This window comes from Gymnodraco acuticeps, unplaced genomic scaffold, assembly GCF_902827175.1.
Source record: "Gymnodraco acuticeps unplaced genomic scaffold, fGymAcu1.1, whole genome shotgun sequence".
NCBI lineage: Eukaryota > Metazoa > Chordata > Actinopteri > Perciformes > Bathydraconidae > Gymnodraco > Gymnodraco acuticeps.
Genome location: NW_022991491.1, coordinates 30,433 through 52,856, shown reverse-complemented (window position 1 = coordinate 52,856; position 22,424 = coordinate 30,433). Strand labels below are relative to the sequence as shown.

General features: G+C 43.3%; 1 protein-coding gene across 2 annotated transcripts; it reads right to left on the bottom strand.

The window, feature by feature from the left end:
- Positions 1-6,196: 6,196 nt before the first annotated feature.
- On the bottom strand, positions 6,197-11,290 carry LOC117533112. 2 transcript variants are annotated; one of them, XM_034196748.1, is made up of 21 exons: positions 11,170-11,290; positions 11,022-11,092; positions 10,843-10,938; positions 10,634-10,758; positions 10,082-10,225; positions 9,919-10,005; positions 9,667-9,831; positions 9,499-9,595; positions 9,197-9,414; positions 8,961-9,117; positions 8,472-8,680; positions 8,274-8,391; positions 7,949-8,148; positions 7,766-7,880; positions 7,514-7,683; positions 7,344-7,441; positions 7,136-7,266; positions 6,776-6,965; positions 6,551-6,692; positions 6,346-6,466; positions 6,197-6,275 (listed from the first exon to the last, which is right to left on the bottom strand). In XM_034196748.1, exons 1-21 carry the CDS (start codon positions 11,187-11,189, stop codon positions 6,205-6,207), a joined length of 2,745 nt encoding a protein of 914 aa, XP_034052639.1. In that variant the 5' UTR covers positions 11,190-11,290; the 3' UTR covers positions 6,197-6,204. The 2 variants fall into 2 exon arrangements, with proteins under 2 accessions (XP_034052639.1, XP_034052640.1); XM_034196749.1 differs by lacking the exon at positions 11,022-11,092 and having other exon boundaries at positions 11,166-11,184.
- Between the last annotated feature and the right edge of the window lie 11,134 nt (positions 11,291-22,424).

The following is a 22,424-nucleotide window of genomic DNA, read 5'->3' as shown; positions in this document are numbered from 1 at the left end:
AGCTGTCGCATCCGGGCTGAGCGCTCCGCAACCTGCAGATCCACCCGGTTTCTCCTGTAGAGCGTGCCGTCCACCTCCACTACGAATGAGCGAGGAGCGACTTTCTGGAGGCATTGACCCAGTTGCCAACGGCCTGTGCGATCTCCTGGAAGAGGCCTCATCCTTATGTGTTCCCCAACATTCAGTTCTGGTAAGTCCCTTGCCGATATGTCGTAGGCGGATTTTGCAAGCCGCCGTTTCAACCGCAGCTTCTCCGTCACTCCTGTCACTAACCACGGTTGCAGCAAGCTGTCCGCAACCGGCAGCGAAGTCTTCAGCCTTCGTGACATTAAGCGTTGGGCTGGACTGCTGTCCAACCCCCTCTGTGGGCGTGTTGCGCCAATGGAGAATGGCCTGCCATTTATCCGTGCCATCCAACTTTGCCCGCTTGCAGAGTGATTTCACTATCTTGACAGCTGACTCAGCTTTGCCGTTTGATTTTGGATATCTGGGTGAGGATGTGACATGGTTAAATCCCCACTTTGCAGAAAACTTCCTGAACTGTTCACAGGCAAACTGTGGGCCATTATCTGTGAGCACTTTGTCTGGCTGTCCGTAGCGTAAAAATTGAGATTTACAGCGTGTGATGAGAGTGTCAGCTGATAGATCCGGCAGAAGATCAATCTCCCAGAAGTCTGAATAGTGGTCCACTAGGACGATGAAATCTTGGCCAGCGTAAGAGAAGATATCCATACTCACTGTTTGCCATGGACGTGTTGGGATATCATGCGACATCAATGATTCCTTCTGCTGGGCTCGTGCATATTCATTGCATGCAGAGCAGTTCGACACATAGTCTTTTATCTCTGTTCTCATGTTTGGCCAGAACAGCGTATCCCTGGCGCGCCTGTAACATGCCTCCCCCCCGATGTGGCTGGTGTGTATGCGTCTTAACAACTCTGCCCTCAAGGCCTTAGGGATAACAACGCACTGCCCTCTGTATAGCACACTGTTTTGCACGTTGAGCTCATCCCTGAAGGGCCAGTATTCTCGCACCAAGAGGGGGGTGTCCTCTTTGAAATCAGGCCATCCCCTGAGGATTACTGATGTCAAAGCTTGTAATACATCGTCCATCTCTGTGTGCTGGGCAATTTGGCGAAACCTGAAGTCAGTAACATCCAGATGCTGTGCCTGATCCAGCTCTGAGTCCTCCACCTGAAAGCTGTCCATGGAACACACCGCCTGTCGTACATAGGGGGTGTCGGAACCACGATACGGTGGAGTGGCCCTGCTTAGAGTGTCACTGACATACATCTCCATGCCTGGTTTGTAAACAACATCCAGATTGTACCCCTGGAGCTGCAGTAACATGCCCTGAAGGCGTTTAGGCGCATTCATGAGGGGCTTCTTAAAGATGGTGATCAGTGGTTTGTGGTCTGTTTCTGCAGTGATTGTGTCCCTGCCGTATAGGTACTGGTGAAATCTCTGGCATGCAAAAACTATGCTTAAACACTCTTTCTCTATTTGAGCGTAGTTTTGCTCAGTCCGTGTCAGTGCGCGTGAGGCAAAGGCTACGGGCTGCCCCTTTTGCAGCAAGCAGCACCCCAGTCCATTCATGCTGGCATCACTCTGGATCGTTACAGGCTTTGTGACGTCATAATATTTGAGAACCGGCGTGTTGGTGACCATCCGCTTTATCTCGCGTATTGCATCATCGTGTTTTGGCAGCCAGTGCCATGCTGTGTCCTTATCCAGGAGTCTGCGAAGAGGCTCACAGATCTCCGATAGCCCTGGCAGGAACTTAGCCAGATATGTCACAAACCCGATCATGCGTTGCACTGCCTTAGCATCCGTGGGCGTCGGCATGTCCAACACTGCTTGAGTTTTCTCTGGGTCGATTTTCAGTCCTTCTGTAGACAGTACATGGCCGTGGAAATGTACAGCTTTGAGCTTGAACTGCAGCTTGCGTTCACTCAATCTGAGCTTCACAGCCCTGCACCGTTGCATGAGAGCTCTTAAGTTGGTATTGTGGTCCTCTTCAGCCTCTGCGTCCGTATCGCCACACCCGACCACCAGGATGTCATCCGCAATAGGCTCGATGCCAGCCAGGCCTGATAGCAGCTCATGTTGCTTGCGCTGATAGATCTCTGGCGCCACTGAGACTCCAAACGGGAGTTTGAGCCATCTCATCCGACCCCATGGGGTCCAGAATATCGTCAAGCGGCTGCTTTCCTCATCAAGCTTGCACTGGAGAAAGGCGTCACGAGCATCAACCAGTGTGAAGACACGAGCCTTGGGCAGTTTGTACAAGACGTCTTCTAGCGTTGGTATGTGGTAATGGGACCTGAGAAGTGCCTGATTGAGAGGCTTTGGGTCAATGCAGATTATTATCTTGTCTGGTTTAGCTACTGTCACCATGTTGCTTATCCACGCTGTTGGCTCTGTCACTGGCGTAAGGTTGCCTGCTTTCACATGTTTGTCCAGCTCTTCCTTAACCCGGGCTTTTAGCGCTACAGGGACATTTCGTGGTGAGCACTGGACTGGTGTCACTTCAGGGTTCAGATCGAAATGAATATTACCTGGGACTGACTCGATCGGGTCATGGAAAACATCATGAAAGTCTTTCAGTAGCATTTCTTTTGTGAGTGGCATAGACTGGCTTGCATCAATAGTGTTCACCTCCGCTGGCAGTAGTTCTCTTGGAATAGTGAATTTCACAAGGCCCAGATCAGTGCATGCAGCACCACCGAGCAGGGGCTTTTGTTTGGTGTTCACTATCTCAAACACAAGTCTGTGTATTTTCCCCCTGACCACACAGTCAGTGTGAAATTTCCCCAGGGATGGCATGTATGTATCAGAGTACAGCTTTAGCCTTGTTTCTGGTCGGCTGTAAGGCTGTCTTTGGTGACAGTTTCTCTTTAAACTGGCGGCCCATAACATTGCAAGTGGCCCCTGTATCTAGCTGGCATAGCTGTCTTTTCTTATTCAGGTGTAGGTGTACAAACCATTTGCGTCCAGGTGCTTTCACATTCCCCACATATTCAGTGACATTGTATAGGTTTTCACTTGTATCCGAGTCCCCTTCAGTTTGCTGTACATCCTCAACAACATTAACTTTTTCTTGTTTTCTCTGCTCTGCTACTGGCCTGACATACTTTTGCAAAGTGATTTGAAACGCCACATGCTCGGCAGGTCTTACCATAGTCTGGGCACTGCTCTCTGCCCCGTTTGTGTCCATTTCCACAGTATTTGCAGGTCCACTGCTGCTCTCTCTCAGCCGCTGTGTTTCTTTCAGCTGTTTTCCACTGTATTTTGCGTCGTCCGCCTTGCCTGTCCACCATAGAATTAATACTGTCCACCTGTGCCTGCGGGCTCTCAATAAGCCTCATGCGTGACTCCGTCAATTCTGCAAGGCGGCAAATCTCCACAGCTGTTGGCAGCGTTAGGTCCCGTTCACGCAGCAGTCTCCGTCTGGTGCTCTCGCTGGCAATAGCGAGTACCAGCCTGTCCCTAATCAGTTCATATTTTAGGTCACGGTACTCACATGATGATGCTTTTTCCCTCAGCTTTGTTATAAAGCTATCGATCGGCTCGTCCGGTCCTTGTTTGCAGCATCCAAACGTGTATCTCTCATAAATCACATTTTTTGCCGGCTTGAAATAATCCCCCAACGCATCCAAGATTGTTTTGGGGTCTTTCTTTTGTTCCTCGGTCAGCGTGACGTTGTGCATATATATATGCCGGCACTCGTTCCCCATAAGCCGTCTCAGCGTGGCTGCCTGCACCGCATTCGTTTTTTCGGTCAGACCTGTAGCGAGCATAAAGTCCTCAAATTCTGCTCTAAAAACCTCCCAGTTTTTGGCTATATCACCAGACATATGCATGCCCTCGGGTGCCGGAATACTGTTTGTCGTCATGACGTGAGTTTTCTTGAGCTTTTAGTCCAAGAAGACCACTTCTGACACCATGTTTCAGTCTGCAGCTTTATTCCGTAACTCACAACTCCATCACATGTATATTCCCGCGCTTGCGGATATAGTACATCACAGTGTAAGCCTGTGTCAGCATGCAGTTTACTAAAGTGCCAACAGGCGTCACTATATAGCAGGCATTAACAGATGCCCATATCTGTAACAGCCGTCACTCAATGTGACCACGCCCTAATCTATGCACAAACTTTAAGACCTAATATAAATAAAAGGGTCGCGTTAGAAAACAATTCACTCACAGATCCATAATCATGAAGGTGGAATCTAACTATATCGCTAATAAAATGTATGGAGCCAGGGGTAGAGACATGTTTTTTTCTGCTGTAAAGTTGGGCATTTTAACATGGGGCCTATGGAAATTGCTCCTTTCTGCAGCCATCGCCTATCGGCCAATATATGAACTGCAGTGTGTGGCACTTCCGTATTGGCTTCCCGGCTCTACCCCACAGTTTGCCGCTTGGTTAAATGCCGTCTCTGCGAGTTACTGTGAAGACGGGAGAGCTTGTTGGTCCCTCTCTACATTCACAGAGGGCCAGCTATAATAACTCAACGAGAGAGTTATGTCAAATGACAGTACAATTGACCAATCATATCTTCCCTCTAAATGGGCGGGCTTTATTTTCGCGGACTTTATGACAAGTTCCGCCCGCTGTGAGGTCTATGCAAGTGGTGCAGTGATGCGTCTTAAAACCCGGACGTAAGCTGCGCTCGGATTCCCTCGACAGAAAGCAGTGGGATTTCTCCATAGGGTTTTGGAAAATAGCTTGAAATAAGGTCTGTGGAAAACGAACCTGTTAGATAAAGGCACGTTTTGTTCAGCCGGATAATATCCACATCTCTACCCTACTTTTATTATTTTCGAATCATAAATCGAATCGATAGATTTATGAATTAGCATAAATTCGTTCATGATGGTTCACTTCAGTGATAGTGATGACATCGTTTGTAAAATTATTAACCGAGTAATTTTCAAGATTGAGTTACAATGATAAACTGGAGTGGCAAAGGATCAGCTGCATGACCCCGCCATCAAGTGCTTCATCCAAAAGGACAGGAGGATGGACTTTGCGTTTAAGTGATTTGATCATCAAAGGTAGGCCTAAGTCATTTTCAATGTGGGCCGCCGTGCCGACTTCATTCATTTGTAATTGTTACTTGGCTGTGGGTGCCCTGTCATGATAGGTGTTTATATAAATGATGTTGTGTGTGGTAGAGGGTCGCTGTCATTGATGAGTTTTGCACCCCGGGCCGTTGTTTTGATATTCCGCTGAAGTATACGCTGTGACGTAATAACTCTTATTTTTTTTTCTCGAGGGAAGGCGGGGAACAGGGCCTAGGTATAAAAGTCAAGGCTCGCCACTGCTCAAAGCTGCTGTCACTGTATCGCTAAAGAGAAGTCCTCCACTGCTTCGCCAAAAACCACCCGGTGGTACTTTATCTGTCCGCGGTTGTTGTAAGCAGTGGCCAAATGACTGGCTTTACAATCCCTGTGGAAATATGACAGCGTTCAAAGTCTCTAAAACAATACATGTAATGAAATGACAAAGTGACAGAACACGATGGACGTTAGCTTTAACCGGGGACACAGAATACGCTGCAACACTAGTACAGACATCGCCAACAATTGAACAAAGAGTACCTGGACTGTAAGGAGATACACTTTGTATACAGTTGTTCTGCATATTTGAAGTTCTAGTTTTTAAACTCAGAGTGAGCATTTTCAAGTATTTGAGGGTTGTCTTGCTCCATTGGCTGTGAATTCTGTTAAGGCTTGTTGGGTTTCCTAAAGGCGGAAGTGACAACACGCCCAATCATGTTTTAGTGCGTCTCAAGTAGGCGGGGGCAATAACAACTTCAGAACGTCTTTCATTTAGCGCCTAAATCAACTTATCATTTTGAGTTGTTTATTATATAGGATATCCTTTCTACATATGTTGCTGCTTCTCTGCATTTTCTTGGAGTTATGAGGGTACTGGTTGACACAGAACCTGCTTTTATTAATACTGTATGTCCCTTAAAATTGACCACAGAAGATGCAACACATTGATAAAAATGTGGCTTTTTTTTGTTTCTTCGTTTATTTTATTTAAAATACACGAGTCCTTATTGTCATCCATCAATATAAAAGGCAGTACAGTACATTCATTGATAAAACTGTTCCCCTGGTCCCAAACAAAACAATGAACAAATGTACATAAGGTGCAAATGACAAAATGTAAACACTTGTAGAAAATATTCAGAGGTTAGACAGAGTAATTGCCCCAGAGGAGATCTGCCTTTGGCGTGTTGAGTCGGTGCTTCTTCGCTCTGCAAAACAAGTAAAGATTACCAACTGCACATCCAGATCGACTACATTTGTTCAGACTCGGTCACTTACCCTTTTTTACACCTGCAGGTCTTGAGTAGCTCTGACCTGGAGGATGCACACACTGGCCTCTGCAGGAACCATCTGCCTGGCTGCTTGTGTCACAAATCACTGCATCACAGTGGACATAGATCTGTGGACGGACAGGATGATTTATTACACATGGCTACATGCAGCAGTGGCTAAAAGACTCCAGATTTGGATTTACAAGTCTTACCTGGTCTTTCAGAACCTTGTCATCTTTAGTGAAAGTGAACATCTTTACAGAGAAGCGCTTCATGTGGGACGGGACTAAAACTCTGGAGTCACTCACAACGGGATGGAAAATTGTTGCATAGCTGTCATTGCGATTCTCACAGCTAGTGAAGGAATTCGAAAGTTAATAAAGCAGCAGTTAAACAAATGAAATGAGTAGTTAGTAGTTAGTTTTGCACAACATTACCTGTCCACAATGATGTCCCAGCTTGGCAGAGATGTCCTATCTTCATAAAGGGTAGCCCAACAGTTCTCAGCAATGAGTTCCAAGTGCGGGTCGGTAGAATGCATCAGCTCCACCTCAAAATACAGAGGCTGCTGCAGATATTTCACCACTGGATAATCCTCTGCTTGGTAGAAGAGCTCGTAGGATGGATCTGCAGGAGAAGAGTCCCGTTAGAGAAAGGAGGCCTGGACATTTACAGTTTCATTTCAAACCGTTATTTAAATCAGATCAGTCCCTTGAGATCATAGATCTCTTTTTCAAGGGAGACCTGCAAACAGTGTTTTGTATGCATGAACAAGATGTTGTAAAATTCCACCATGCCTTGGGAAAGCCTCATCTGCACCATCAGCTGGCCGGTGCCGATCTCTGCAGCGGGCTCATAGGTTCTTGGTTTAGCGCTGAAGGCAACAGTCTGAGTCTCATTGACCACATAGAAGCAGGAAATGGTTTGCCTATTAGGGGAAAAATAATATATAAATGCATACATTGAAGGTGTTCATCTCCAATTATACAGAATCAAATGTTTTACCTGTATTCAGGATCAACTGGTGATGTGTTGGCTGCTCCTTTGGCGTTGTTGTAAGACAGGCGGATCTCATTTTCATACATCATGTAGTTGTCAAAGAACTATTTAACAACAAAAACGTATTAACATTTGACAAAAAACCCTTTTGATATTTAAATGTGATTCACACTCACCGTTCTGGTGGTTCCACAGGTATCCACACTGAAGGAGAAATATGCAAAGCGATCGTCGCTGAACTGTGGTGTGCAGGACTGGTCCTTTAGCGTCAGCTGACTTGGCTTCAGATTACGAGTCGATTCAACCTTCACAGCCACAGCGGTCATTGTGCCATTGGGGTGGCACTCTGGAGGATGAAGCAGGCAATGTGTAAAGCAACACAAATCCATCAATTAAAGCAGCAAATATACTTACATGTTCCATCTTACCTGTTGCTTTTAAGGGGAAGTAGCAAGCCAGATAGAGATCAGCAAGCACCCAGTCGTTTGCACGATCCAACAGAAGCAGGTCAATTCTGGATTTGACTGATTCTGCAGTGAGCAGCTGTGGAAAAGAAAGTAAAGTTAGCCAATGCAGAAGATCTATGGTGGGATTTTGTAGTTTTGACATACCTCGAAAACAGCGTCCTTGGCAGTGTATGGCAGAATGAGGCTGAGGTGTGTGCCGTTCTCATAGAAATTGTAGTCTTCAGCCATCTCAGCCGTCAGCTCTCGAGGTCCAACGATAGCCTTGAAATTAGAGCCGTGACTCCCGAATTTCACGCTGATGTAAAACTGGTTCTGGTCACAGGTGCCAGCCATGATGGGTAGCACTAGAGCAGCAAAAGATGCATTATCCATTTGATTGTGTAGCTTTTACTCCAATATGTTTTATTTAATTTTAGAAAACACAATTTGCATGAAGATATTGTCAAAAGCAAATTCAATATGATCTCACCAATATCCTGCAGAGAGGCCTGCAGGTCGACCGGGAGAGCAAAAGGAGTTTCTTCAGGCAGGACGATCAACCCAAAGATCAGAGGGAGGAAGTAGGATGTAACCAAGCGCTCAGGATTCTGCAACCAATGAAATAAAAGCTCAGCAACACTGAAAATATGCTGGTACAAAGTGATATTTTGAATCTATAATGTCATACATGTTTTAAGACAACATCGGCATCAAAGGGCACTTGAAGAGAGAAGCTCTTGGAGCCATTAGCCAAGCTGTGTTCCTGGACTGTGAAGCCTTTGGCATTGCTCTCCTCAACAGTGAGGACCCCGGTGGAGAAGGTGATGTTCCTCAGCTCAACGTCATGGAGGAAGGTTCCCAAGAGAACGCTGAACACCCGAGTCTCTGGGACAGTGTCTGAGGAACAGAAAGTGGCAGGTTTACAACTTCTAAACCAGCCTCAACATTGATAGAGAAAAATTGAGTAGTTGGATTGAGTGCTATTTAAAAAAAACAAAAAAGTGCCCTTTGTAAGCAAAAGTAGATTTTGTACTTGGCTTCAAATCCCATCCAAACACACCATTTTGCAAAAACTGAAGACTTTATTTAATGGGTTTAGCAGTCTTTAGGATATATCCGAGCAAGCCCGAGTTTTAATGTCATTTTTTTTTCATACCTACTAGAAAATGTGACTTACCATCCTGGATTTGGGGAGATTGAGGCATCAGAGGAGTCATGATGGGGAACAAAACCTTGTATCTGGTATCATCTTGGGTGTCATCTTCCCTCCACAGTACCTCAAGCATGGGCTCCACAAAGTAGGTGATGTGGTACTGGTAATCTGGGGCATGGCTCTGCAATAATTCATGACCTTTCAATAAAACATGCAAATGCACTAGTGACTCTTGCATTTATAATCTAGAGATTTCCAACCTTGTAGTAACCATCAGGCGAGCCCACTGGGATCTCGACGACGATGTGGAAGTCTGTGGTGCTCAGTGTGTACCCCCGTGCGGCCATCTGAGATCTATCAAGCCTCTGCCCGTTGATTCCCATGTGCATTTCCGAGACTGTAATTCTGCCGTCCAACAGAGGAGTCACACGGCGAGGTAAGTGCCAAGAGATCATATCCTCGGTGAAGAGGACGCCACCTGTTAATGACAAAATGGAGCTGTTGAGGTTAACTGTGCAACAATTAAGCTTACTGTGAAGGCAATATGTTGCTCAGGACTCACCTTTGGGACAAGCAGCTGCCAAGTTCACTACATTAAGACCCTGTGGTGCCATGTAGTAGGCGCTCACCCTGAAAACTTCCATGGGGACTCCAGCCACCTAAAGAGAGGAGAGGTTTAATATAATTGACAAGGAGGGAAAGGAACACTGTATAAGAGTGTGTTGCTTACATCCTCTGAATAAGTCTCTGCTGTATTGTACGGGCTTCGCATAACCAGGCGACTAGAGGTAGTTTTGGCAGCGTAGCCGGCTTGTTCAGCCTCTTGCAACACCATGGCCACTGGTTCTGGGGTGTAAAACGTCATCTTCCAGATACCTTGTGATGCACCAGAGGCCTACAGGAAAGAACAAATAATAATTAAATCCTCATTGGTGTAGGGAGGAATTAAACTGTAGTATCTTAACGGTTTAATTCAACATACTTCAAGCTTGGCGTTGAGCTTCTCGTCTTTACCATCCCAAGTCTGACCCTTAGCTTCAGCATCAAGGTTAGCCATGTGGTGCGAAACCTAAAACAGAAAATGGTGGTTTTAGCATTCGTTTCCATACACACAAGATGGTGGAATCAATATAAAGATGACCTACTTCCATGTAGTTCCTGTCGCAGAGGATCTCCCTGGAGGCCCAGCGAGTGTAGCTGCAAGTCTGAGACACGTCATGACTGACCACGTCTGATGGATTCTCGCCGTACATCTTGAGTCTCAAGCCAACGTTAAATGTAGCATCATCCTATAAATATAAAAAAAACTAAATTAAGTGAAACTCCCTTATATTCTTTGGTTCCAGCTTCTTTGTCATTGAAAATGTAATATCCTTGCCTTCAGGGACACATTTGAAGTCTAAATGGATATTTGTGTATGTAACAAACAAGTCAAGAAAGTACCTAGTAGATTAATTGAGGAATACAGTTTTGAGTGGAGCAGAGCTAATATTTTAGGGATGTACCAAACAAAAAAGGGAAATGTACTTTGGGTCTTTTAACGGTAAGGGGTTACAAATAAATTAAGGGAAACACAAAAATGGGAGCAACCATGTGTTTGTTGAGCCATTAATTCAGTCACTTGACAGAATTAGCACAGCTAAACTTGGTAGAAAATTACATTGAATGCTGTTAAACCACTTTAGCTCAAAACAAACCTTGTTGTCCACAAAGCAGCCCATCAGGGAGGTGTAGATTCTGGTGTTACCCCACGGGTCAGACTCCATGCTGTATCCACACTGAGCAGCCATGCTAGGTGTTAACAAAATGTGCTTGGTGCCATCTGAGGGAAGAAAATAAGCTTTGTCAGGGACCCCTTTCCTCAGTGATGAACCAATCAGCTGCATTATTAGCAGTTAATACTTACTGATAGCCTCCACCTCAAGCTGGTTTCCCACTGCTAAAGCCTTGTCCAACGACAGTCTCATTACATTTGCGGCACAGTCAGACCTTAACCCACTGCCTGTTAAAAGAAAAGGCTTGTGAGGAGAATGTAAACCGACTTAATATGCTGTGTAAAATGACTTAATGAGAATTGAAGCTTACTTGACTGCAAATATAGCTTCAAATTAGGCCTGGCTTGACCCAAGATGATAGCTGCAGCCATCCATAACAAACTTGAACACATAAAACACATCATTTAGAGACAATTAAGTACACACATAGAAAGAAATCTACAAGAAATGTAACTTACATGTTCCCAAGCCTCAGCATGTTGCAGCTTGTAAGCAGTAAAACCAAAAAGAATACAGTCAGTATCAGAGCTTGGCAATGTCCAGCACACCTTCCAACAAAAACACAAGTCTAAAAGGAAGGTGACTGGATGATTAACTGAGACATCAGCAGCTGCTTTATATTCCACTTTACGACAAAGCACAGGTGAGGCTTGTTAAGGATTCTCCACACACACACACACACACACACACACACACACACACACACACACACACACACACACACACACACACACACACACACACACACACACACACACACACACACACACACACACACACACACACACACACACACACACACACACACACACACACACACACAAGGTGAGCTGATGTATGCTTAGTTTATTAAGAACATATTGTAAGAACATATGTATGGAAAGGAAAAACACACATTTTTCAGTAGTGTAAAAAAAGTATTTATTGTTCAGCAAAAGTAGATTTGTATTTGATATTATACATATATTACTTTTTTATATTTGAAGAAGCAACAAAATAATCCACAGTTAATAATAAATTAAACTTTTCCTTAAAATCACATGTGCTTTTGATTTTTCCTTTGAGCCTCCTTATAATGACTGTAATCTAACACTTGATTATTGTTTGTATATATTCTCAAACCACTAAGGATGCACTAACATTTATTACAGACAGTAAAACCCGAGTTTATCGTTTCACCCGGGTCGATTTTTCTGCTCTGTCCAATTATGCAATGATATATGTTCATTTATGAGGCCATAACAATATGTTCCAACTGGAAGAGTGTTGAGTCAGTGCAGAAGAAGGAATAATCGATGCTCTGCTTAACAAAAACCATATCAAAATGTCGCACCCATCCCTGTGGGATTTCTACTTGGTTTCATAGGTTCTAACTGAATGTTTTTGCAGCAATAGTTTTATTTTCATTGTTTCTGTTCCTTGTGTAGGTTATTTTTTATGTGGTTTGTGTTTACTTTAAGGTTCATCTTCATTCTGATATCTTTAATCAAAGGGTTCATGTTCAGATAAAATACAATTCCAATTTTCTATACGATAGCTGTACATTATTGTAAATAATTTGACAAAACTTGACAGATTGTTTCTTCAAGCCAACAGATTTCAGGATTTATAAAAAGGTATATTCTATAGTTTATGGAGTTGTCAGTATCCCCTGTCTATCTTGTGCTGCTGGTCCAGAAGTGTCTGTTTCAGGCTCACTTTGGCATCTTCAAAATCTGGATTCATCTTCAATACTTGTTGGAAGTCACTCTTGGCATCATCGAAAAAACCTATAAGACATTAAAAATGTTCATAGATAAATGTCATGATATGTAATGTACTGCCAAACTAGCTCATTAATACGTTGGCCCTGAAGTGCAAGACACCACAGATCGATCAGGCTAAACTAACCTGTAGCTGCTCCGTCCACACTCACAACAACGTCATACAGACATAAATAAAGCAGCGACTGTATTCACCATGACATAGACAGTCTGTGTTTTGTATATATTTAACTTTTGTGCAGTTTCTGAACAGATATGAGGAGCTGTGAGCTCTGAGTGTGTGCTAACAGATAATGGCTGATGTGTTGGGCCAATCACGAAGAGTAATTTCTTGACTGGCAGCAAAAACAACCAATCACAGCAGTGCTTCTATGGCTGGCTCTGTCCAATCACAAACAATACGTTTTCTCCCTAAAGAATACCCATTCCGTCCAATCTGAAATGCTGTGGTGTTTTCGTTTTCTGATATGCTGTGGTGTGATTGATTGATTGATTGAAAAGTGTATTAACAGCTTGTATATTGGGTACAGTACAGTACAGCTCAAAACATACAATTGTTAAGGGGATGCAGACCAGAGAAAGACTTTCGTCTTGTTTACATCAGGGTCCCCCATTTCCAATTCATCATGTCATTTAAGACATATAAGACATATTTGACATACAGATGGCTTATTTACAATTTACATACAGGTGGTTTTTTTACATACAGATTGCTTGTTTACAATTTTCATTTTAGATTTCGTTCTAATACATCCTAACCGGACATTTAAGACATACCAAGTCTACAGATATACAGTTAGTAACAGAGTCTAAAATGCGAGTATATACATAGATGGGGGGGGGGAAGCTGTCCATTGAACGACAGGTTGAGATTTGTACCATTACCGGGGCCAGTTTTGCAATGCTCTCCCCCGAAGGTGCTCTTTAAGAGAGGTTTTGAAGGTAAGTATAGTTTTACTTTCCTTTACAGTTGTGGGAAGAGCGTTCCACCTTGATGTGGCATAATTGCGAAACGTGTATTCCCCCTTTTTTGTGCCAAATCTGGGTTTCACATGATTTGTGGAGCTCCCTCTGGTGTTATGATCATGGTATTCCTTGACCTTTGGGAAGAATTTTGACATGTACATGGGTACCATAGAGGTGTAGTGGATCTTGTAGACCAGGCCCATTGCAAGTAGCTGTACTCTGTCGTCTACTCTAAGCCATCCTAGGTTGTCAAAGTGGGCAGAGGTGAGGTGGGTTCTAGATGAAAGGTCAAGCAGTAGTCTGACCAGTTTATTTTGCGATGTTTGAAGTTTTATTTTTAGCGCCTTGGAGGTGCTATGGTACCATGACGTGCAAGCAGAGTCATAGTACCCTTGAATGAGTGCTCCTGCCAGAGTTTCCAGGGTGTTTTTGTTTACCAGAGAGGAGATCCGGTATAGGAATCTAGTTCTTTGATTGACTTCTTTTATTACATTGGATGCCATTTTGTCACAGGAGAGGTTTGCCTCAAGAATAGATCCTAGGTATGTAATTTCCTTCTTACTTGTGACAATAATGTCGCCCACTGCAACTGAGAAGTCGTCGGATTTGCTGAGATTATGTTTCGAACCGAAGAGAATGGACTCTGTTTTACCCAGGTGTAATGATAATTTATTATCGGCGAGCCAGGTGCAGATTCTGCCGAGCTCGGAGCTGAGGGTTTTTTCAACCTGCAACCTGTTCCTGTCAGAGACCAGCAGGGCTGAGTCGTCCGCGAACAGGAACAAGTTGCAGTCACATGCTGATGACATGTCATTTACATAAATTAGGAACAGTAACGGACCTAATATGCTTCCTTGTGGAACACCACAGCTCACTGGGAGGGGGGGGGACAGAGTACCGTTTACCTCCACCATCTGTTCTCTCCCCTCCAGGTAGGATTGCATCCAGCTCACCGATAGTTTATCAAAACCAATTGCTTTTAGCTTGTCAATCAGAATGGGGTGATTGACAGTGTCGAAAGCCTTTTGTAGGTCCAGCATCACCATGCCACAGTACTTGCCCTCGTCCACCTCTTGTTTGATGTGGTCGCTCAAATAAAGAAGGCATGTGTCAGTGGAGTGGGATGTTCTAAAGCCAGATTGAAATTCATAGATTAGTTTATTTTCCGCGAGGTACTTTTCGACCTGTTCATATACTATTTTTTCCATGACTTTCGAGATGGAGGTAAGTATAGAAACAGGGTGGTAGTTGCCTGGGTCCAATTTGCTGCCCTTTTTGTGCAGGGGGGTTACTCTTGCAATTTTGAAGTCTTTGGGTACTTTTCCCTGTTTTATGGAGAGGTTAATTATGTGAGCTATGACTGGTGAGATGGCGGTTGCTGTGTCTCTGAGGAATTTGGAGGGGATATTGTCGTGGCCAGTGGCCTTGTTAGGTTGGAGGGCGCTCAGTTTAATGAGTACCTCTGCTGTTGTTACCCTTGCTAGACTGAAATCATCTTTGCGTACCCCTAGGTTTTTGTAGTAGGTCATGATGTGATCTACTCCAAAAAGCCCTGAGCCCCATCTGCACGCTGCCGTCGCATTTTACGTTTCTAAGGTAAGCGGACATGAAACTATTCAGCAAAACTATAAATAATAATCTAAGTTATTGAGTTTTTAGCATAATACTTCAGAATCTTAAAACCCCTTAACGTTTGTATGCAATTGTGCTAAATTCAACACTGGAATCAAGCAAATATTAATATGTTTGCATGACATTAGTTATTTATATTTTGATATCACTTAACTATACGTTTAATACATTTAAGTCAAGCTAAGGTACATGTGATGGTAGCTAGTTAGTGCTCTTACCTGTGAGGCCTCCTCCAAACAGCATAATAACCAGACTGTATCATTAAAACTAAGTACCAGTTCTAGATCCTTGACTTTAGACAAACAATTCAAAAGATAAAATGTATTTAAAGACCAATCTTTATTTGAATGTGCCTCTTAACCTGAGATATTAGTTATACAGTAATAGTATTGACAATCTAAAAAAACTGAGCAACTCAACAGTCAACTTTATGTTTCTTATTGTCTAAAGCAGGGGTTCTCAAAGTGCGGCCCGCGGGCCAATGGCGGCCCTCGGAAATGTTTCTGGCGGCCCGCGATAGTTAATGTGACACGCTGAAATGCATGCGTCATATTTGAATCCTCCATGGTTGTATCTAGTAAGAATTAGAATGAGTAGCTTTCCAGCGGTATCTCCTGTGAGACTGTAACCAGGGCACAGCAGCCAATATGGCCGCTCAAAGCAGCTTGACTTTACACTGTGTGGGATTGGTGGATTTGTGTGTCCGTCAAGGAAATCTCGGCCGGCAGCCATCATGGTCTGAAATGACCAATGGACATCGAGAAATCACTAAGGGCCTACCACCAAGTAACAAAAACATAAACCACGTGTCTCCCATCAGTTTACATCTGTGAAGAGAGAGAGAGACAGAGAAAATGGCTAAACATTTTTTTACAGTTGCCGACTTCGCTAGAGATTTTTTTCGCTAGCAGCAGTGAAGATAGAGCCTCAGAACCTGAATTCTTCGACTCTTCTGAAGAAGAAGAATACAAAGACAACAACAAGGATCCATTTGGACATGGGTAAGTGTAAATATTACAGTAATAGTGTACTGGCAATGTGTGGGGAATACCACGAAAATGAACAATAGGTTTATTGATATATTTTTTATCGATAGTCATGAACTTTTTATTGGAACAAAATAGACTCTCCATTAGCAAACATTTACTCTGTGTTAATGTTATTTTGGTGTGTAAAAGTGAGATTACATGTGTAGATGATTAAATTAATCATGTATTCGTCCCACAACGGAGACATTTACAGTGACATGTTTTTGCCATCGATTATTTTATCATACTGTTCTGTACAGATGAGACTTTGTCATAGATTTATTTATATGTGTGCCTGTTATTATTTTACCGTCCTGTACAGATGAGACTTTGTAATCAGATGTAGCCTATGTATATGTGTGTTTCTGTGATTTTATACTGAATGTAAAGTAACTGGAAATACCTGTGTGTGTGTGTGTGTGTGTATGTGTGTGTGAGAGAGAGATCAAGAGACTCCTTCTGCAACCTCCCAAACTTTATTTGTATGTGTGCATTGTTATTTTTGCTTGAGCAACAATTTACTTGAACTTTATTTCAATGAAATTAGTTGTAATTATTGTCCTACACAGGCGGCGTTTATCCAGCAGCCACAACATCCATCTGTGCCGGCCCCCAGGTCAAGATCTACTGTGGCTCAAGGGCCTTCACCAGAGCCATCACCACCAAGGACCAGCAGACCAGCATCACTACAGCTGCCTCCACCTCCATCTGCGGCTGCCACCATGTCAAGATACACCTCAGCACAAAGGCTCCACCACAGCCATCACCTTCAACCCAGCCAGAAAGGAGGTCTCGTATAGCACTTGGACACCCCACCTACACAGCAGCCCATGCACCATCACCCCCATCTTCACAGCAGCCAGACCCACTGTCAGACAAAGACCTTGACACTGTCTTGACATTTATAATGAATAGTTGGTTGAAAGTTCTGATGTTCAATATTGTAAATAGTGAGATTTTCCAGTTTCTTATATTTATATAAATAGTTGGTTGAAAAAAAAAGGTTGAATGCTAAATTTGTATTTGTACACATCACATGAACCTTGGTATGTAATATGAAGTTATTATTCAGTCCTGATGTGGGCTAGTGGTGGTCTAATGGATAGTGAGGTGGGGTGAAGATCGGAAGGTTGTGAGTTCAAATCCACTAGTGTGCCCTTGAGTAAGGCACTTAGCCTTTAGTTACTCCAGGGAGAATGTCCCTGTAATTGGTAATTGTAAGTCGCTTTGGATAAAAGCGTCAGCGAAATGTAATGTAATGTATCTCAGTCCCTGCTGTGGTGAAAGTAGAGTGATAAACACCTATTTTACTCAACATTTGAATTGAATGTTTTTCATTTTAGACATGAATAACACATTTATATACAGTGTAATTCAAATATTTCACTGCTTTTGTGATCCTAAGACTTTGGTAACCAAATCTAAAACACCAAAACAATTCGATCACATGAGTAAATTTGTGTTTTCACAAGAGTTTTGAAGATTTTCCAAATATCGGATTACACATTTTAAGCTTTTGAGCTACTTATCTCATCAAACAGTGCTCTAAGGTGAGCAATATGCATATATAGCAAGACCAGAGATTGTCCTGAACATTTTGATATGTAACACATGGGGTGCCATGTTCGAAGAAATACATTTAAAAGGTGATTTAAGAAAACATCTAAAAATCGAGAAAATACCCTTAGACTCCAGAGGGTTAAGAATGGTAAAACTGCGCCCCCTGGGTTGTCATTCCTAAATTATGAATGACAGCTTGTGGAAAGTTTGCTAGACTACTGGTTGCATGGCAACTAGGCATCTCGCGAGTTGCGGTAATTGGTTAGTACAATAAAGAAAGGATTTGTTTTGGAATTATTTTGTGTTCCGTTTTTTCTTGGGCGGCCCTCAATCCAATATTGGGTACCTAAATTGGCCCTCACTCATCAAAACTTTGAGAACCCCTGGTCTAAAGCATTTATTATTTTCATTTTCCCCCTCTCATATTCAGTGTGGACGGATTGAGACAGCATGGTGTCCAGAGAGCAGGAGAGACTTCAGGGAGAAACCTCCTTGTGATGGACGTCCTGTCTGTTGGTTTGGAGAGGACTGAGGGTCTTTCCTCAGCGAGGAGGACCAGGGCTGATGAAGGAGCCCATGCTGGGCAAAGCTGATACCAACTTCACAGGCCTAGTCTGTCACTTTATTTGACTAAATGTGTTTACTTATACATTTAATAGGTTTACACCTTCTGTCCATATGTGCTTTTGGTTCACATTTCAATAAATTGTATTTGTAATTGCACTCCTTTTGTCCATTATTCTTACTGAAAATGTTAGATTACACATTCACATCTGACTGAAGATTGAACCCATTTATTTGGGACGTTGCAAAACAAGGTACATGTTGTGAAGCTCATAAAGTGAGGCAAATAGAAATAATCAGCTGATGGAGTGTAGATGTGGAAATAGCTGCATTCGATCAGCTGACTGTTTTTACAATAAAAGTAGTTTCTTAGTGAATGTCCTGTACTGGTCTTAAAATCTCATAACATCAGCTTTTAATGTTCCTCTTGGATGTTCTTCTTGACCCTCAGAGAAGGAGAAAATGTTGTGTCTTTCAGGCATGTCCTTTCCTAACAAAAATGACAGGAAACATAAAACATATTATTGCAGAACAAGTGTATTATTTATGAAAGCGGTGTGTTTGTGTGTATATGATATAGGGTCGACCCTACTTCATCACAGGCTACCTGGTTGATCCTGCCAGTAGCATATGCTTGTCTCAAAGATTAAGCCATGCAAGTCTAAGTACACACGGCCGGTACAGTGAAACTGTGAATGGCTCATTAATGGCTGTAGATATAATTATTTTGTAATTGTAATGTTTTTTTTTTATTTCAACAATGAGCTACAAAGACAATCAGATTATGAATGAACAGTATGAAGTTCATCAACATTGAAATATATGTTATTATCAAAATAATATTGAACTGTTATCAAAACGTAGTGCAACTGTAGAAGCTTGCTCTGTTGTCTCACTGAAATAATCACTTTTACCACGTTTTTTACAGACAATATTGAGAGATAAATAGTAGCAGTTCTCACTATGTGTTAAATATCTTTGCCTTCAATACATTAAATTAGAAAGCTGACAAAGTCATATTGCTAAATATCTAAATGTAACTTTTTGCATGGAAAAAACCCTCAACTTCACTGATGTGTAGGTGATCTAGTATTTAGTATTGTTTAATGGAATGTATATCAGTGTATTCAAGTCAATACTTCATTCATTTAAACCAATATCTTTCTTGATTCTTTGTACAGTATGAAAAAAGAGTCTTTGTACCTGTGCTGAAGTTCACTGCTGTGAGGAGTCCAGTTCTGTCTCTCACTCTCTGGTCCAGCCTGTCTGCATCACCTGGACACTTTAAACAAACAGATATATATGTAAAGTACCATGTGTACAAACAATATAACTGATTCTCTTCTGTTGAACATGTTGGATTGTGTATTGTCCGAGTCAGGGTCCTTTTTATTTTACTGTAACTTTGGAAGTTGTGTTACCAATGCTTACTGTTTATTTGATACCCATTTGGTAATGCAATTAATAAAAACTTCAAGGTTTGGGTTCGTTCTTCAGATGACTGTGACGTTAACGTGTAAGCTCGATAATGAACTCCAGCTCAACCAACCATATTGTAATATCTAAGTAATCATCTTGAAATATGACATTAATAATTGTAATATACACACATCTTATTGTGAGGTTGATTTCACATACACTACTTCGACATTAGCTTGTCTACATACTTGAGCATAGCCAATTTAAATTAACCTTAGATGCATACAGTTCTACCTATATAATAAAATATCTCTAAGTTACAAGGATGTAACCTTATTTTATCAACCTCAAACAGAAGCCGTTTGTTCAACAGTATTATCCCACTTAACACTTGTCTATTTAGTTTTAACCTTTATATATGATTTTAACTTGGAGGCTACGATTACAATCGTTAGCACCGATGTAGCTACCACTAGCCACTAACTAACCCAAGCCTTACCATTCATTACGTAGCCGATTAAAATCATTAACACATAAATAAAGCACTCGAATTTCACTTACCGCATTCATGCACCGTCTGTTTTAACCGCAGAGCGAGTCACAATAGTCCGATATATAAGCGTGAAGAACAAACAACCACGGCCGGCTACAAGTTGTGTTTCCTGGATGAGCTGAACAGGCAGAGTCCCTGTAGCTAGCTTCACGGAGCAGCTAGCAGAGACAAGAAGCTAACAGCGGCAGGCACTTGACAGAGCCGTTGTTTCAGTCTGCAGCTTTATTCCGTAACTCACAACTCCATCACATGTATATTCCCGCACTTGCGGATATAGTACATCACAGTGTAAGCCTGTGTCAGCATGCAGTTTACTAAAGCGCCAACAGGCGTCACTATATAGCAGGCATTAACAGATGCCCATATCTGTAACATCTCCTTTCCTTTAGCTGTAAACAACATCAGCATGTCACTTTAAAGTGCAGGTAAGAGCTACATTGTGTAAAGCTAACACTTTAACATTGTCAACCTCCAATACATGAAAACAATTACAATACTGATTAACCATGCAAGTACCGATACAAAACTATAATAATATCCAACAATTCTTTTTTTTTTTTCTTAACAGTCCAACAGACTTAGTGACAATGTTCCCAGTTGTATCACAGGTTCAGTCTCTGCGGCGGCCGTAACAGGCGACCACACCGCGAGTATACAGCTTGGCTCTCTGTACTCACTGGCTTCCCTGGTGTCAAACCCCGCCCTTGCGCCGGGACCCCTGGAGAGTGAGGAGGCTCCCCCAAACCTGTGTCATCCTGGACCGGGTCGGTTCGAGCTCCACCTGCAGCCCTCTCTGCGTTGACATGGCCCCGGTCCGTGTGGCTGCTCTGCTCCGGCCCTACCAGCTGTCGCATCCGGGCTGAGCGCTCCGCAACCTGCAGATCCACCCGGTTTCTCCTGTAGAGCGTGCCGTCCACCTCCACTACGAATGAGCGAGGAGCGACTTTCTGGAGGCATTGACCCAGTTGCCAACGGCCTGTGCGATCTCCTGGAAGAGGCCTCATCCTTATGTGTTCCCCAACATTCAGTTCTGGTAAGTCCCTTGCCGATATGTCGTAGGCGGATTTTGCAAGCCGCCGTTTCAACCGCAGCTTCTCCGTCACTCCTGTCACTAACCACGGTTGCAGCAAGCTGTCCGCAACCGGCAGCGAAGTCTTCAGCCTTCGTGACATTAAGCGTTGGGCTGGACTGCTGTCCAACCCCTCTGTGGGCGTGTTGCGCCAATGGAGAATGGCCTGCCATTTATCCGTGCCATCCAACTTTGCCCGCTTGCAGAGTGATTTCACTATCTTGACAGCTGACTCAGCTTTGCCGTTTGATTTTGGATATCTGGGTGAGGATGTGACATGGTTAAATCCCCACTTTGCAGAAAACTTCCTGAACTGTTCACAGGCAAACTGTGGGCCATTATCTGTGAGCACTTTGTCTGGCTGTCCGTAGCGTAAAAATTGAGATTTACAGCGTGTGATGAGAGTGTCAGCTGATAGATCCGGCAGAAGATCAATCTCCCAGAAGTCTGAATAGTGGTCCACTAGGACGATGAAATCTTGGCCAGCGTAAGAGAAGATATCCATACTCACTGTTTGCCATGGACGTGTTGGGATATCATGCGACATCAATGATTCCTTCTGCTGGGCTCGTGCATATTCATTGCATGCAGAGCAGTTCGACACATAGTCTTTTATCTCTGTTCTCATGTTTGGCCAGAACAGCGTATCCCTGGCGCGCCTGTAACATGCCTCCCCCCCGATGTGGCTGGTGTGTATGCGTCTTAACAACTCTGCCCTCAAGGCCTTAGGGATAACAACGCACTGCCCTCTGTATAGCACACTGTTTTGCACGTTGAGCTCATCCCTGAAGGGCCAGTATTCTCGCACCAAGAGGGGGGTGTCCTCTTTGAAATCAGGCCATCCCCTGAGGATTACTGATGTCAAAGCTTGTAATACATCGTCCATCTCTGTGTGCTGGGCAATTTGGCGAAACCTGAAGTCAGTAACATCCAGATGCTGTGCCTGATCCAGCTCTGAGTCCTCCACCTGAAAGCTGTCCATGGAACACACCGCCTGTCGTACATAGGGGGTGTCGGAACCACGATACGGTGGAGTGGCCCTGCTTAGAGTGTCACTGACATACATCTCCGTGCCTGGTTTGTAAACAACATCCAGATTGTACCCCTGGAGCTGCAGTAACATGCCCTGAAGGCGTTTAGGCGCATTCATGAGGGGCTT